Source organism: Pleurodeles waltl, chromosome 4_1 (assembly GCF_031143425.1).
Source record: "Pleurodeles waltl isolate 20211129_DDA chromosome 4_1, aPleWal1.hap1.20221129, whole genome shotgun sequence".
In the NCBI taxonomy this organism is placed as follows: domain Eukaryota; kingdom Metazoa; phylum Chordata; class Amphibia; order Caudata; family Salamandridae; genus Pleurodeles; species Pleurodeles waltl.
Genome location: NC_090442.1, coordinates 989,335,624 through 989,349,422, shown reverse-complemented (window position 1 = coordinate 989,349,422; position 13,799 = coordinate 989,335,624). Strand labels below are relative to the sequence as shown.

Below are 13,799 nucleotides of genomic sequence, written 5' to 3'. Positions count from 1 at the left end.
GTCCTTTCCATGTCCCTCGAGCCGCTACTACTCTGTTGTGAGAAGACTTAAAAAATGTTGTTTATTTCACAAAACAATGTGCTTTCTCTCACTACTGATTACTCTCCCTATCTGCTGCTCCTTAAGCCCTCTCGTGCGCCCTGCTTGTCGTATAATGTACTTTAACATTATGAACCAGCGTAATTGTTGGGAAATCTGAAGCTTACCTCCCTCGCCCCCTCCCAACCCCCCCCACACTCCTATTGACCAAGCTACGCCCCTGCGGGGTCGTAAAGTGGTTACTGTGCGCTGAACACAAAGTCTTTTGTAACTCTTTTTTAGTACCAGTCACAAATGCCACTAAGGAATCCCTGCTACATAGTGATTGCTTAATGACATTTGCAGTTTCCTGTGAATCACTTCAGTGAGAAACATGCCTCTGTATATGTGTCGCAAATATGTTGACTTAGTTATTCATTAAGGCCCGTATTTATACTTTTTTTAGCGCCGCATTTGCGCCGCTTTTTGACGCAAAACGGCGCAAACCTACAAAATACAATGGTATTTTGCAAGTTTGTGCCGTTTTTGCGTCAAAAAACGACGCAAATGCGGCGCAAAAAAAGTATAAATACGGGCCTAAATATCACTTCCTTTTCTGCCCATCAGGTCCAGAAACCCCATGCGCAAAGAGAGAAATAACCTGCACTAACTAGAAAAGGTGAATTGATTATGATATATGCTTAAGTCTATTAGCAAGCAGGCATGCTGTACAAAACACAGAGGTAGGGGATGGGTTGCTTGTCCAGTTGAGGCACATGCAAAAGACTGACATTTTAGTTAGTTCATTTACCTGTAATGTAAGCCTGTGTTGATGTCGTCGGTGCATAGGTGATTTTGTCCATCATTTCTTCCCCTGTTTAAAGAAAATAATTCCATTTAGTTTGAAGGCTACAGTTAGACCATTGTTCGGGATGAACATGTGACCTACATAAGATGGCAAGCAGCAAGCGTCTTAAACAAAACAGCCATTCCGAGGTTGCGAATCAAATGAGTGCACTAACATTATGATGTGTATTGCACAAGCATGACTTCTGAATTCAAAAGCATAACACAATTTGACTCGAAACAGCTGACAAAATGTCCCTGTGATAAGAACGTACATCCTGGCCAGGGCTGCCAATGGATTAGTTACATTCCCTCGCTTCTATCATCCCCTTACCCACTTGTAAATTCTCCATCTACCCCATGCTTGAACTCTTTTAGCGAAACTGGCCGTAGCATAGACTGTCGCTGGTCTTTTGCCAACAGGAGCACACAAAAGCACGTTTTTGTGCTGTGCACTAATGGTTTTCACCCTGTCTGGCCACAAAAGTGGCAGAAGGACTGTTCATGTATTGCCATAGCCAAGACAAATGTGCAGAGAGAAACAGCCACAGCCCCTAAGATCCTGCACAGAAACCCTACATCGATGCCTTGGTAAATAAAGAACTTCCAACTGGGTGAGAGACTAATGCTGGGACTTACAGGGGAATGGAGACAGTAATGAGGAAGATATTTGCAGGAGGCCATGAACTCTGAATCATATCAACCTTACAGTGCAAATATCCCAATCAATAGAAGGTTGAAGTTAGGCTCGGGCGGATTTATAATTCTGCTTGCAAAACTGGCCTACTTTTGGGCAACTCTGAGTTGTGCTTGTAATACAGAATTCCTGCAAAATTCCATCTATGTCACACGGCAGAATTATTCTGCTGTTCTTGCCTCGCAGGAACAATAGGAGGGTCCGCAACTCATGCTTGCAAGCGAGATTTCCAGTCCCTAGGTGATTTCCAGTTGACGTGAGCAGTTGCATTCAGGGAGGGCTGCCATTTGAGTAGATTTGTTGCTGTTTTCTAATTGAGGTGCAGCAAAATCAACTCACATGGCTGCGTACGTTTGAGCAAAGCATGGTGGCATCCGCACTGATTTTTAGCGATGCTTGCACTACCGGCGCTAAATTGCAGTACGAGCAGTATTTTTTCTACCTATTGGCAGAATTCCATGGAATCTCATGGAGTTTTTTTGTAACTCTGCAGAATTTCAAGGAGTGAAACTCTGACTTTCGCCCACCCATAACTGAGGTATGTGATGCACACTGAGAGACACCAGATCCTCATTTCTCATTGCAGTCAATGAGCACAAGGAGAAAATAACTAATGTTACTGCTTGAAAAGGGGGACTTAAGACAGTGGAGTAACAAAGTCCCCCGCAGCCCCTCCCTTGTAGGGAGTCCCGAGCACAAGGGGGCCCTCTCATCACAGTACACTGTGCACAGGCAGCAGACCCCTGACTGGGCTCAGGGTTGAAAGAACGTTCGCTTGAAGGGTCTAGGGGAAAACATCAATTCTGCTCTAACAATGTGCGAGTGCTTCAGCATCTCTACTAGACTAAACATTTGTCTCAGAGAAACTAGTTCAACACATTTCTTTTCAAAGCACTTTGGGATCGAAATCAGAGTGGTTGCCTGCAAAGAAGTATCAATCATTTCAAGCAGATTTTTCCAAAGGGAAGATACTTAGGGCCACATGTAGGCAAGTCTGAGATTGCGACTCGGAAATTGCGAGTCAGTCCGACTCGCAATTTCCGACTCGCAATCTCGGATGCAGAACGGTGTCTCAGACACCGTCTGCGACTCGCTATGGGGTCCCAAAGGCCCACCTCATCAATATTCATGAGGTGGGTCACATTTTGCGACCCCATAGCGAGTCCCTGCACTCACAGGGATGGTGGCCTGCTGTAGTCAGCAGACCTCCAGGTCTGTGACTGCTTTTTAATGGAGCAGTTTTTTTTTTTCATTTTGCAGCCCTTTTTCTTTAAAGGAAAACGAGTTGCAAAATGAAAAAAATACCGAAACCATTTGGTTTCTTTTTTTTCAGAGTAGGCAGTGGTCCATAGTACCACTGCCTGCTCTGAAAAAATATTTTTGGCGACATTGACAAAGGGGAAGGGGTACCATGGGGACCCCTTCCCTTTTGCGAATGAGTTACCACCAGTGTTACACTGGTGGTAACTGCGAGTTGGTTTGCGACCGCATTCGCGGTCACAAAGCAACTCTGAATTGCGATGCGAGTCGCAAATATGAAGGCAACACCCCTTCCTATTTGCGAGTCGCATTCCCAAATTGCGAGTCGGTACCGACTCGCAATTTGGGAATGAGCATCGCGTGAGGCCGTTTGCATGGCGCAAACTGCCATTTTCGCAGTTTGCGACATGCAAATGGCTTGCTACATCTGGCCCTTTGGCCCATATCTATAATTTTTTAGTGCAGCATTTATGTCAATTTTTTGACACAAAAGAGGCGCAAACTGACAAAACATAATTGTATTTTGTAAGTTTGCATTGCTTTTGCATCAAACAATGATGCAAATGCAGCGCTAAAAAGTATAAATATGGACCTTAGTCTACAGAATGCCCATGGCTGAGAAAACTTTCTAATCAAGCTGAACTGAACTCTTCTTTTTTTCTGAAAGAAAAAGCAAAATATTATCGATCAGAACTTCACTCTCATTTTCTCAAATGGAAGTCTGCTTTCATTGTCATTTTGTCAGCACTTGATTTTGTGGCTAGAACATCCCAGGTTATAACCCCCCACCCTTCAGCCCCCCTACTACACAAGTGTAATGCAGCCTCTGCAGTCTCTGTGGATGAGGACTGCAGGGAACTTTTCAAGGGGCCCTGATTTAACAGAAGACAGAGGAATATCTGTGGGATATTAGAATGTGAGAGGCTCCTTAATACATTCTGCAGGGATGTCCCATCATTTTATTTTGTGCCACGCGACCCCCTTCACATTGACAGCACTGTCCACTCTGTTGACCTGCCTACAGTACCCATACTGCAAGGGCTGCAGTTACAGTTTTAAGTCAATCAGTTTGAAGTCTTGGGAATTGGAGGTACTAGACATCGCGATGTAAAGGTTTGGTTTGAATGAAGGCATCTCTCTTTAAAAGTGGCAGATGTGATGTTAAGGAAACATCATCCCTACAGCAACAGGTGAGGAAGAATAATGGCAAAATCCTTCTGAAACATTTACTATGGTGGCAGGTGAACATTGGCTATTGAGTCCACCTCACACAAAAAAGTGACCAGAGCATCACTTTCTATAGGCCGCTCTGCTATTCAGCCTGGAAACAACCATACTTGTCCAACCTCCAAAAACACATCAAGGACAATGTCTTACCAATGAAAATTGAAAAAAGAAAACAATCAGATTTTAAGAGGGATTCAAAAGAAAAAGTTATTTCCCTTTAGTAACAATGTCTCTAGTAAATATTTTATGTACCAGCAGATTTGCCACCTTGGAATATCCCCAGGGGCAGACTGGATCTAGAAAACGTTTGTAATAGCTCTTTGGTGCCAGCAGGTGGAGTTGACTCAGTTGACTCAGTTGCAATGTCAGACATGAAGTTGTCATAACATCATCAGAGTCATAAAGCCTTGAGATCAGTGTCTGCTCGGTTTTTTGCTACACCTTTTGAGGTGTTTTGAGAGATTTGAAATTTGTATAATAGTGCAGTGCATACCTAATTTGGTACCTTATTAAATATATATATAAGTTATAAGATTTTATCGCACGTAGAGAGGAAGGTAGGGAGGGGTAGTGAGGAATCTGCAAGTAGAAAGAGTATCCACCAAAAAGATTGTTACCACGGTAAGTAGCTTTTAACTATGATGAATACGTTTACTTGCAGTTTCCTCGCCTTTTAATAAATTCCCAAGCAATAACTTGGAAGAGAGAGTGGTGAAAAGTAGTTTTTTAGATATTAGAACAATCTTGAAGTAGCGTAGGCAAAGTGTCCATTTTCCCTTTCTTTCAAATCAAAACTGCAATGCTTGGCAAAGATGCGGAGAGAAGACCACATAGCCACTTTGCATTTGTCTGCTACAGCTATACCTCAAGTTAGAGCTGTTGAGGAACACTTGGCTCAGGTTAATCTTTTGTTTAGCCAACGCATAACAGATCTTAAGGCACAGAATAATCCATCTAGAAAGATAATTTTGTATTGCTTTACCCTTTTGGGACAAGTGTAATCAATGGACAATTGGTCACCTGATCGGAAAAGATCAGTACACTTGATATAACAGTTTACTTCTCTTCTAAGTTCTAATCTAAACAGTATTTGTCTTCCTTGGAAAGATGGTGAGGTGCATGAAAGATTGGTTATGTGATGGATTGTCCCAGATGAAATTGGGACACCATCTAGGCAGCAAAGCAGCCCTAGTTTGCATCATCATCTTGTCTGTGAAGAAGCACGTAAATGGGGGGGAGAAAAAGAAAGGGCTTTAAGCTTGATAGGACTTCAAGCTGTAGTAAGAGCTGCTATGAAAACAGTGTTAGTAGTCTCAATTAACAACTATACAGGGGCTAAAAGGAAGTCTCCTTGAGAACAGGTTTATATCCCATTCTTGCATACTGTCTTGGGAACCACCGGAAATTTCATAAGGAAGGGTCAGTCTGGAAGACAAAGTAACACTGGTAGGGCTTAAAGATAACATTTCGCAGTGGCAACTACTCAGCCTTATTGAGTTAAGGGCAGTACAAATTGTAGTATATCAGAAAAGGATGCTCTAAATCAATGCATCAGGAAACAATTTTTTACCATCTCGCTGAACAGAATAGATTTTGTAGAAGGTGGAGAAAGGATCATAAGCACCATTCAATACCCATGGATGAAGGTGTAGGCTCTATAGATTGTGGTGCAGAATCTGTCATTCTGTTTGAGACAACAGGTCATCCCTGAGGGTAGACGAAGAGGGGATGTTAAAGTGAAGTGCCATAGGTCTGGGTACCACACCTTTGTCTGATAATCAGGGGTGATGAGAATGACTTGGGATCAGTCTTGACAAATCTTCTTTATAATACCATTCTTGTAAACTGACCTAACAACATTTGATTTCACCAAAACTCTTCTATTTGGACGAGCTAAACAGGGTTACTCTTTGACGAAGTTAGAAGTTGTTTGAAAACATCCTCCCTTGCTGATCATCACCAACATTTAACCCTTCCATATGTGGTCACAGAGGTAACTATTAACTTGTAACAGTCAAAAGTGTGCCCACATCTCTGTCACCTAAACATTTAGTGAAACAGAATTGGGCTCCACGTTAAAGTGTATATATCATTTCAGATTTCCTAAACTTTGCTGTTAAATCTAATCCCTAGATAATCAAAAGCGGTAACCCTTTCAATCACCACTCAGCTGAAGATCACTAAAAAATGCACTTGCTTTTTATGCACTATTTACATCCTGATATTGTCTCTGAGAGTAATATTTAAATCTGTCAGTCTACAGGCTCAATTTGGTCTTTGGTAGTGAAACCAAACTATGTATAGTTGGGGGGAGGTACCTGCCAGACCAGGAGCATCATGTTGAATTGATATTAAATGTGCAGCTTCATTGGTAATGAATAGTTTGAGCAGTTTTGGTGCCATAACACCTCCTTGCCAAACGTCTTTGCTGATGGTAAAGCTGACTATAGTTTTTCTCTTGAGTCCTACTGACTGAGTTGAGATTAAAATAATCAGAACCAGGTCAAATCGTGCCTGTGTGTCCCTATTTTCAAATCAATAAAAGGAATAAACAGACAGCATCTTGGATATTTTTCACAAAGAAAAGCTGGAGGTAAAATGCACGTTCCTTTGCTCCATATCCAAAGCATCTATCAAACAAATGAGGCAGTAGTCGTTAGTTGCATTCCTCACCCCTGTATTAAAATTTGGGGCACTGATCGTGCCTCTTAAAGTCTTAAACTGCATTTGTAAATATATGTATATGTGGTGCACACACAACTTGATTTACCTAAACATTATGATATGCTTCTCTAAAGCTACCAATACGTTTTGTGTTGTAAATACATTTTCTCTGGGCTCCAGCTTCAGATGTTGATTCATCAACTATTGAGACTGAATATTTGGTCTCTACTTTATATATTTCACAGAAATTACCACACCATTGATTCAAAGAGTGGCAGTTACCGATTCATTTTGGGACTGTTAGAAATGGGGTCTTTGGTTGGCAGTCAGTTTACCCCCTGTCCAAGCAAGGACCCTCTCTCTAGTCAGGGTAAGTCACACACAATCCAACTTATCCTATGCCCACCCTCTGTTAGCTTGGCACTGAGCAGTCAGGCTTAACTTAGAAGGCAATGTGTAGAATATTTGTGCAATAAATCATACAATAACACAATATAGCACCACAAAAATACACCACACAGTGTTTAGAAAAATATATAATTTTTATCTGGATATTTGCAGGTCAAAAACGATCAAAGATGCAATAGGAAAATGTAAAGATATCACTGAAAAGTGATATTAAGGTGCCTTAAGTCTTTTAAAAGCAGACAAAGTCTCTTTCAAGCACAAAGTACCTGGTTTGAGTAAAAAATCTCCGCAAAGGGGCCGCAGAGGAGGAGATGCCTGGAAAACGGGAAGTGTGCATCGGTTTCGCCCTTTCGCACACAGACTTGCGTCGTTATTTTCCATGCGGGGAAGACGTTGCGTCGATTTCCGGCGTGCGGACGGTCCTCCTCTTCAGGTTGCAGGGTTTTCAGACGGCCCGGGGTCTGTGCGTGGAATCCTGGGCTTCATGACAAGCTCTGCGTCGTTCCGGTAGGCGATGTGGGAAAATTTCTCCCTCATGGCAGGCGCTGCATTGATTTCCCCTCCGGAAGTCGGCCGGCATCATCCCAGGTCAGCTGTGTGTCAATCCGGTGGGCCGTGCGTCGAAGTTCCGGTCGCACCGCAGGCGCCGCGTTGATCTTTTCCTTGCGAAGTCGAGCGTCGTCATCCCGGTTCGGATTGCGGTGAATTTTTCACCACCCAACAGGCTGTGCGTCGTTTTTAGCAAGCTGTGCGTTGAATTTTCGCCACACAAGGAGTCCAGCTGCAAGAGAGCAGTCTTTTTGGTCCTGAGACTTCAGGGAACAGGAGGCAAGCTCTATCCAAGCCCTTGGAGAGCACTTCTGCAGCAAAGCAAGACAGGAGCAAGACAGCAGGGCAACAGCAAGGCAGCAGTCCTCTGTAGAAAGCAGTCAGGTGAGTCCTTTAGGCAGCCAGGCAGTTCTTCTTGTCAGGGTGCAGGTTCTGGTTCAGGTTTCTTCTCCAGGAAGTGTCTGAGGTGGTAGGGCAGAGGCCCTATTTTTATACCCAAATGTGCCTTTGAAGTGGGGGAGATTGCAAAGAGTGGCTTAGAAGTGCACCAGGTCCCCTTTCAGTTCAATCCTGTCTGCCAGGTTCCCAGTAGGGGGTGTGGCAGTCCTTTGTGTGAGAGCAGGCCCTCCACCCTCCCAGCCCAGGAAGACTCATTCAAAATGCAGATTTATGCAAGTGAGGCTGAGTACCCTGTGTTTGGGGTGTGTCTGAGTGAATGCACAAGAAGCTGTCAACTAAACCCAGCCAGACGTGGATTGTAAGGCACAGAAAGATTTGAGTGCAGAGAAATGCTCACTTTCTAAAAGTGCCATTTCTAAAATAGTAATATTAAATCCAACTTCACCAGTCAGCAGGATTTTGTATTACCATTCTGGCCATACTAAATATGACCTTCCTACTCCTTTCACATCAGCAGCTACCACTTCACAATGTATCAGGGCAGCCCCAGTGTTAGCCTATGAAGGGAGCAGGCCTCACAGTAGTGTAAAAACAAATTTAGGAGTTTTACACTACCAGGACATGTAAACTACACAGGCACATGTCCTGCCTTTTACCCACACATCACCCTGCTCTAGGGGTTACCTAGGGCACACCTTAGGGGTGACTGATATGTAGAAAAAGGGGAGTTTTAGGCTTGGCAAGTACTTTTAAATGCCAAGTCGAAGTGACAGTGAAACTGCACACACAGGCCTTGCAATGGCAGGCAAACAAGAGAAGGTTGAGGGGCTACTTAAGTGGGTGGCACAACCAGTGCTGCTAGCCCACTAGTAGCATTTAATCTACAGGCCCTGGGCACATATAGTACACTCTACTAGGGACTTATAAGTAAATTAAATAGTCCAATTTGGTGTGATCCAAGGTTACCATGTTTAATGGGAGAGAGCATATGCACTTTAGCGCTAGTTAGCAGTGGTAAAGTGCGCAGAGTCTAAAAAACTGCAAAAACAGTGTCCAAAAAGTGGAGGGAGGCAGGCAACAAGTTAGTGGTGACCACCCTAAGGCTGTCAGGTCTAACATGTGTCCCCCCCAGCTGAAAGTGGAGAGAGCTACCCAACCTCCTGGGAGCTCTCATCGCTAAGGTGGAAGTATCTGGAGAGACCATCAGCATTGGCGTGGTCAACCCCTGGGCGATGCTCCATCGTAAAGTCCATCCCCTGTAGGGAAATGGACCACCTCAAGAGTTTTGGATTTTCACCCCTCATCTGCATGAGTCATCTGAGGGGCCTGTGGTCTGTCTGAACCCGGAAGTGAGTCCCAAACAGGTATGGTCTCAGCTTCTTCAGTGCCCAGACCACAGCAAATGCTTCTCATTCAATAGCACTCCACCTCTGTTCCCATGGTAATATGTCTTCTGCTAATAAAGACTACTGGTTGTTCTAGGCCCTCCTCGTTTAGCTGTGCTAGGACCACCCCTATGCCATGTTTGAAGCGTCTGTCTGCACAATAAATTCTTTGGAGTAGTCAGGGGCCTTGAGCACGGGGCCGTGCACATGGCTTCCTTTAGGGAGTCAAAGGCTTTCTGACAAGCCTCTGTCCAAATCACCAACCTAGGTTGCTTTTTGGATGTGAGTTCTGTCGAGGGTGTCACCATGGTTCCATAGCCCTTGACAAATCTGCGGTAATACCCGGTGAGGCCTAAGAAGGCTCTCACCTCTGTTTGGGTTCAAGGTGGTTGCCAGGCCTTGATAGTTTCAATCTTGGCCTCGAATGGCTGCACCCTGCCACCACTTACTAGGTGTCCCAAGAACACCACGGAATCCTGCCCATCTGGCATTTACTGGCCTTGATGGTCAGGCCTGCCTGTTGCAGGGCCTGAAGCACCTCCTTGAGGTGGAGCAGGTGTTCCTCCCAGCTGTCACTGTAGAAGGCAATGTCGTCCAGGTAGGCTGAACAGAAGGCATCCTTGCCAGCTAGGTTCCCGTTAACCAACCGTTGGAAGGTAGCGGGGGCATTTTTCAACCCAAAGGGCATCACCCGGAATTGGTAATGGCCCTCAGGTGTGGAAAATGCTGATCTCTCTTTATCCCCCTCAGTCAAGGCGATCTGCCAGTACCCTGATGTGAGATCAAAAGTACTGAGGAAGTTGGCAGCACCTAGCCTGTCTATGAGCTCATCAGCTCGTGGGGATGGGGTGAGCGTCAGTCTGTGTGACTGAATTGAGACCCCAGTAGTCCACGCAGAACCTAAGTTCTGGCTTGGCACCGGGGGCAGCAGCCTTGGTTGCCAGCACCACAGGGCTTGCCCAGGGGCTGCTAGACTTCTCAATAACCCCAAGAGCCAACATCTTGGAGATTTCCTCTTTGATGCTGGGCTTCACCTTGTCTGACAACCTGTAAATTTTGTTCTTCACAGGGGGACTGTCTCCCGTGTCAATATCATGGACACAGAAGTGTGTGTGTCCAGGGGTGAGAGAAAACAGGGAGGAGTACTGTTCCAGTAACTGGTAGCAGCCCCCTCTCTGGTCTAGGGTCATGGAGTCAGAGAGAATGACACCCTCCACTGACCCATCACCTTCCTTGACAGCGAGGAGATCAGGGAGAGGTTCACTCTCCTCCTCCGCCCCCTCATCTGTCACCAGAAGCATGTTGACTTCAGACCTCTCAAAATGAGGCTTCAGTCAGTTGACATGGAGCACCCTAAGGGGGTTCCTAGGGGATTGGAGGTCCACTAGGTAAGTGGCATCCCCTTTCCGCTCCTTCACTTCAAATGGACCAGACCAGCGGTCCTGGAGAGCTCTAGGCTCTACTGGCTCCATTACCCACACTTTGTCTCCAGGTTGAAACTCTACCAGAGTGGTCTTCTGGTCATACCAGCGTTTCATTACCTCTTGACCGGCCTCAAGGTTACTTTTGGCCACTTTCCAGAAGCAGTGCATCTGGTTGCGGAGGGCCAGCATATAGCTGACCACATCCTGTTGGGGTGCCTTTGGAGCTTTCGCCAACCCCTCCTTGACAATGCTTAAGGGTCCCCTGACAGGGTACCCATAGAGGAGCTCAAAGGTACTGAACCCTACCCCCTTCTGGGGTACTTCTCTGTAAGCAAAGAGAAGGCATGGTAAGAGGACGTCCCACTTACGCAACAGGGCCTCAGGGAGGCCTGTGATCATGCCTTTCAAGGTCCTGTTAAATCTCTCCACAAGACCATTAGATTGGGGGTGATAGGGTGCGGTGAACTTGTAGGTTACACCACACGCATCCCACATAGACTTCATGTATGCAGACATGAAGTTAGTGCCTCTGTGAGACACTATCTCCTTTGGGAATCCCATACGGGTAAATATCCACATCAGAGTTCTGGTCACCACCGGTGCAGTTACTGTCCTCAGAGGGATTGCCTCTGGGTAACGGGTGGCATGGTCCACCAAAACCAGGATGAACCTGTTGCCTAGGGCAGTTTTAGGGTCCAATGGACCAACAATGTCGATGCCCACCCTTTCAAAGGGAGTGCCAACGACAGGAAGTGGAATCAGGGGGGCCTTAACCCTTTTTCCTGTTTTACCACTGGCCTGGCAGGTAGGACAGGACCTACAGAACATATCTGAGTTTGTCCTCATTCTGGGCCAATAGACGTGGGTGACAAGCCTGGCAAAGTTGTTGTCTTGCCCCAAATGTCCTGCCAGGGGAATGTCGTGAGCCAGTCCCAGTAGTAAGGTCCGGTAACACTGGGGGACCACCAGCGCATGCGCTGCCTCACTGGCCGGAACCTTAGGCTCACTGTAGAGGAGATCATTCTCCCAATATATGTGGTGATTGCCAGAGGCTTCACCTGCTGCCTGGGCTGAGGCTTGCTTCCTCATGCCCTCTAGAATGGACATTCCTTCTGCGCCTTACAGAATTCCTCCCTGGTGGGCCCACCCTCAACTTGCCAGCCAGCAAGTTCAGGTAGGGCACCTAGGGCGGCGATGTTTTCCCAAGTTGGCTCGGGGACCTCCTCCTCAGGAACCCCGTCAACCACTGTGGGAACTTCTGGGACCGTTTTCCTGTGCCCCTTGCCCCTCCTCTTGCAGTTGTCTGGGCCATTGTTCAAGGCTCCAGACGCCCTTGACTTCCCTCTCGTGCAGCCATGGACCGTGTGGTCATGCAGACCCACTCAGGCAATCCTAACATCTCCAAGTGAGACCTTAGCTTTATCTCCTTCCAGGTAGTGTGCTCAAGGTTGTTGCCTAACAGACAATCTACAGGCATGGCAGAACTCACAGCTACTTTTAGAGTACCAGAGACCCCCCCAGTCAAAGGGAACCAGAGCTACCGGTTGGAGGCTCTCACTATTGTGGACGACTATGACTTGGTGGAATGTATATGGGATGACCTGCTCTGCTGACACCAGCTGACCCTTGACAGTAGTCATGCTGGCTCCTGTGTCACGCAGAGCCTCCACCCTTTCCCATTGATGGTGACCCACTGCCTATTCTTGGAAGTATTGGCAGGCATGTGGGATTTGGCACCATCTCTGCATCCCCCAGGGACACTAGGGTTACCTCTGTCTGCTCCTCAAAACTGACTGGGACCATCTCCTCCCCGAGTGCTATGCTAGCCAACCTAGGTGTCTGCCCTCCTTTGGGGGGCTGTGCCCTCTTGGGACACTTGGAGTCGCCCTCAGAGTGCCCATAGTTATTGCACTATTGGGGTACAAACCTCCCTGTCTTATGGTCAGTAAAACCCCTCCTTTGGGAATCAGACCGGGACTGGTTATCACTTACTCCCTTGGGAACTATTTTGGGGGCCTTTTGATAACTCCTTGCTTTTAAGTTTTTCTCCCCCCTCTTTCTTCTGATGGGAACCCTGACCACCTTTGTGGGTGTCCCCCCAGATACCTTTCTGGACACTCTGGTACTAGTCCAGAGGTCCGCCTCCTCAGCAAGCTTCCTGGGATCAGTCAGCTTACTGTCTACTAGGTGCTGGAGCAACTCTGTAAAACAAATACTGAGCATATGCTCTCTCAGAATCAAATTATACAATCCTGTGTAATCATCTACTTTGCAGCCCCGCACCCATCCATTCAGTGCCTCACTGGAAAAGTCAAAGAAATCTACCCATGTTTGTGTGGACAGTTTGTTGCTGTCCCTGAACCTCTGACGGTATTTCTCAGCTGTCAGCCCAAACCTGGCAAGTAAAATGGCTTTCTGAAGTGGGTATGTGTTTTGATCTTTTATGTCCAATGTGAGAAGTGTGTCCCTCCCAAATGGTGGCACATAACTCCACATAGCTGTACCCCTTGCCCTTCAGGAACCTCATGAGCCCTTAGTGCAACTTCATAAGCAGCTAGCCATGTATCTGTGTCATCTCCCACCACAAAACTGGGCACCACATTTTTGGGTATACAAACCTTCTTTTCTCCAGCAGGTCCTGTCTGTATGCTGCCACCATTACTGCTGGATTCAGACTGCTTTGCCTTAAGATTCAGCTCTTTCAGACTCAGTTCATGAGCCAACAAAAGTTTCTTTTGAGCCAAGGCTCTCTCAGCTGCTTGTGCTTCTCTCTCTGCCCTTCTTTCCTCCTGTTGAGCCTCAATTTTCAGACTTGCCATTTGCAATTGGAACTCCCTCTCCTCTCTCCTTTCCTCTGCGGTCAGGCCTTGCTCAGAGACACTGCTTCCTGGTCTGGAAGGGGGCACAATTGCAGTGGCAACA

The 13,799-nt window shown here is 46.4% G+C and overlaps 1 protein-coding gene across 50 annotated transcripts in view; it reads right to left on the bottom strand.

The window, feature by feature from the left end:
- LOC138288307 (mucin-19) overlaps window positions 1–13,799 on the bottom strand; it is a 1,675,551-nt gene that overhangs the window by 1,372,856 nt on the left and 288,896 nt on the right. For all 50 annotated transcript variants that reach the window (XM_069229764.1, XM_069229784.1, XM_069229763.1 and 47 more), the window contains one exon: window positions 830–892. In XM_069229764.1, the coding sequence (XP_069085865.1) occupies window positions 830–892 (63 nt within the window). The remainder of the gene's footprint in view (window positions 1–829; window positions 893–13,799) is intronic.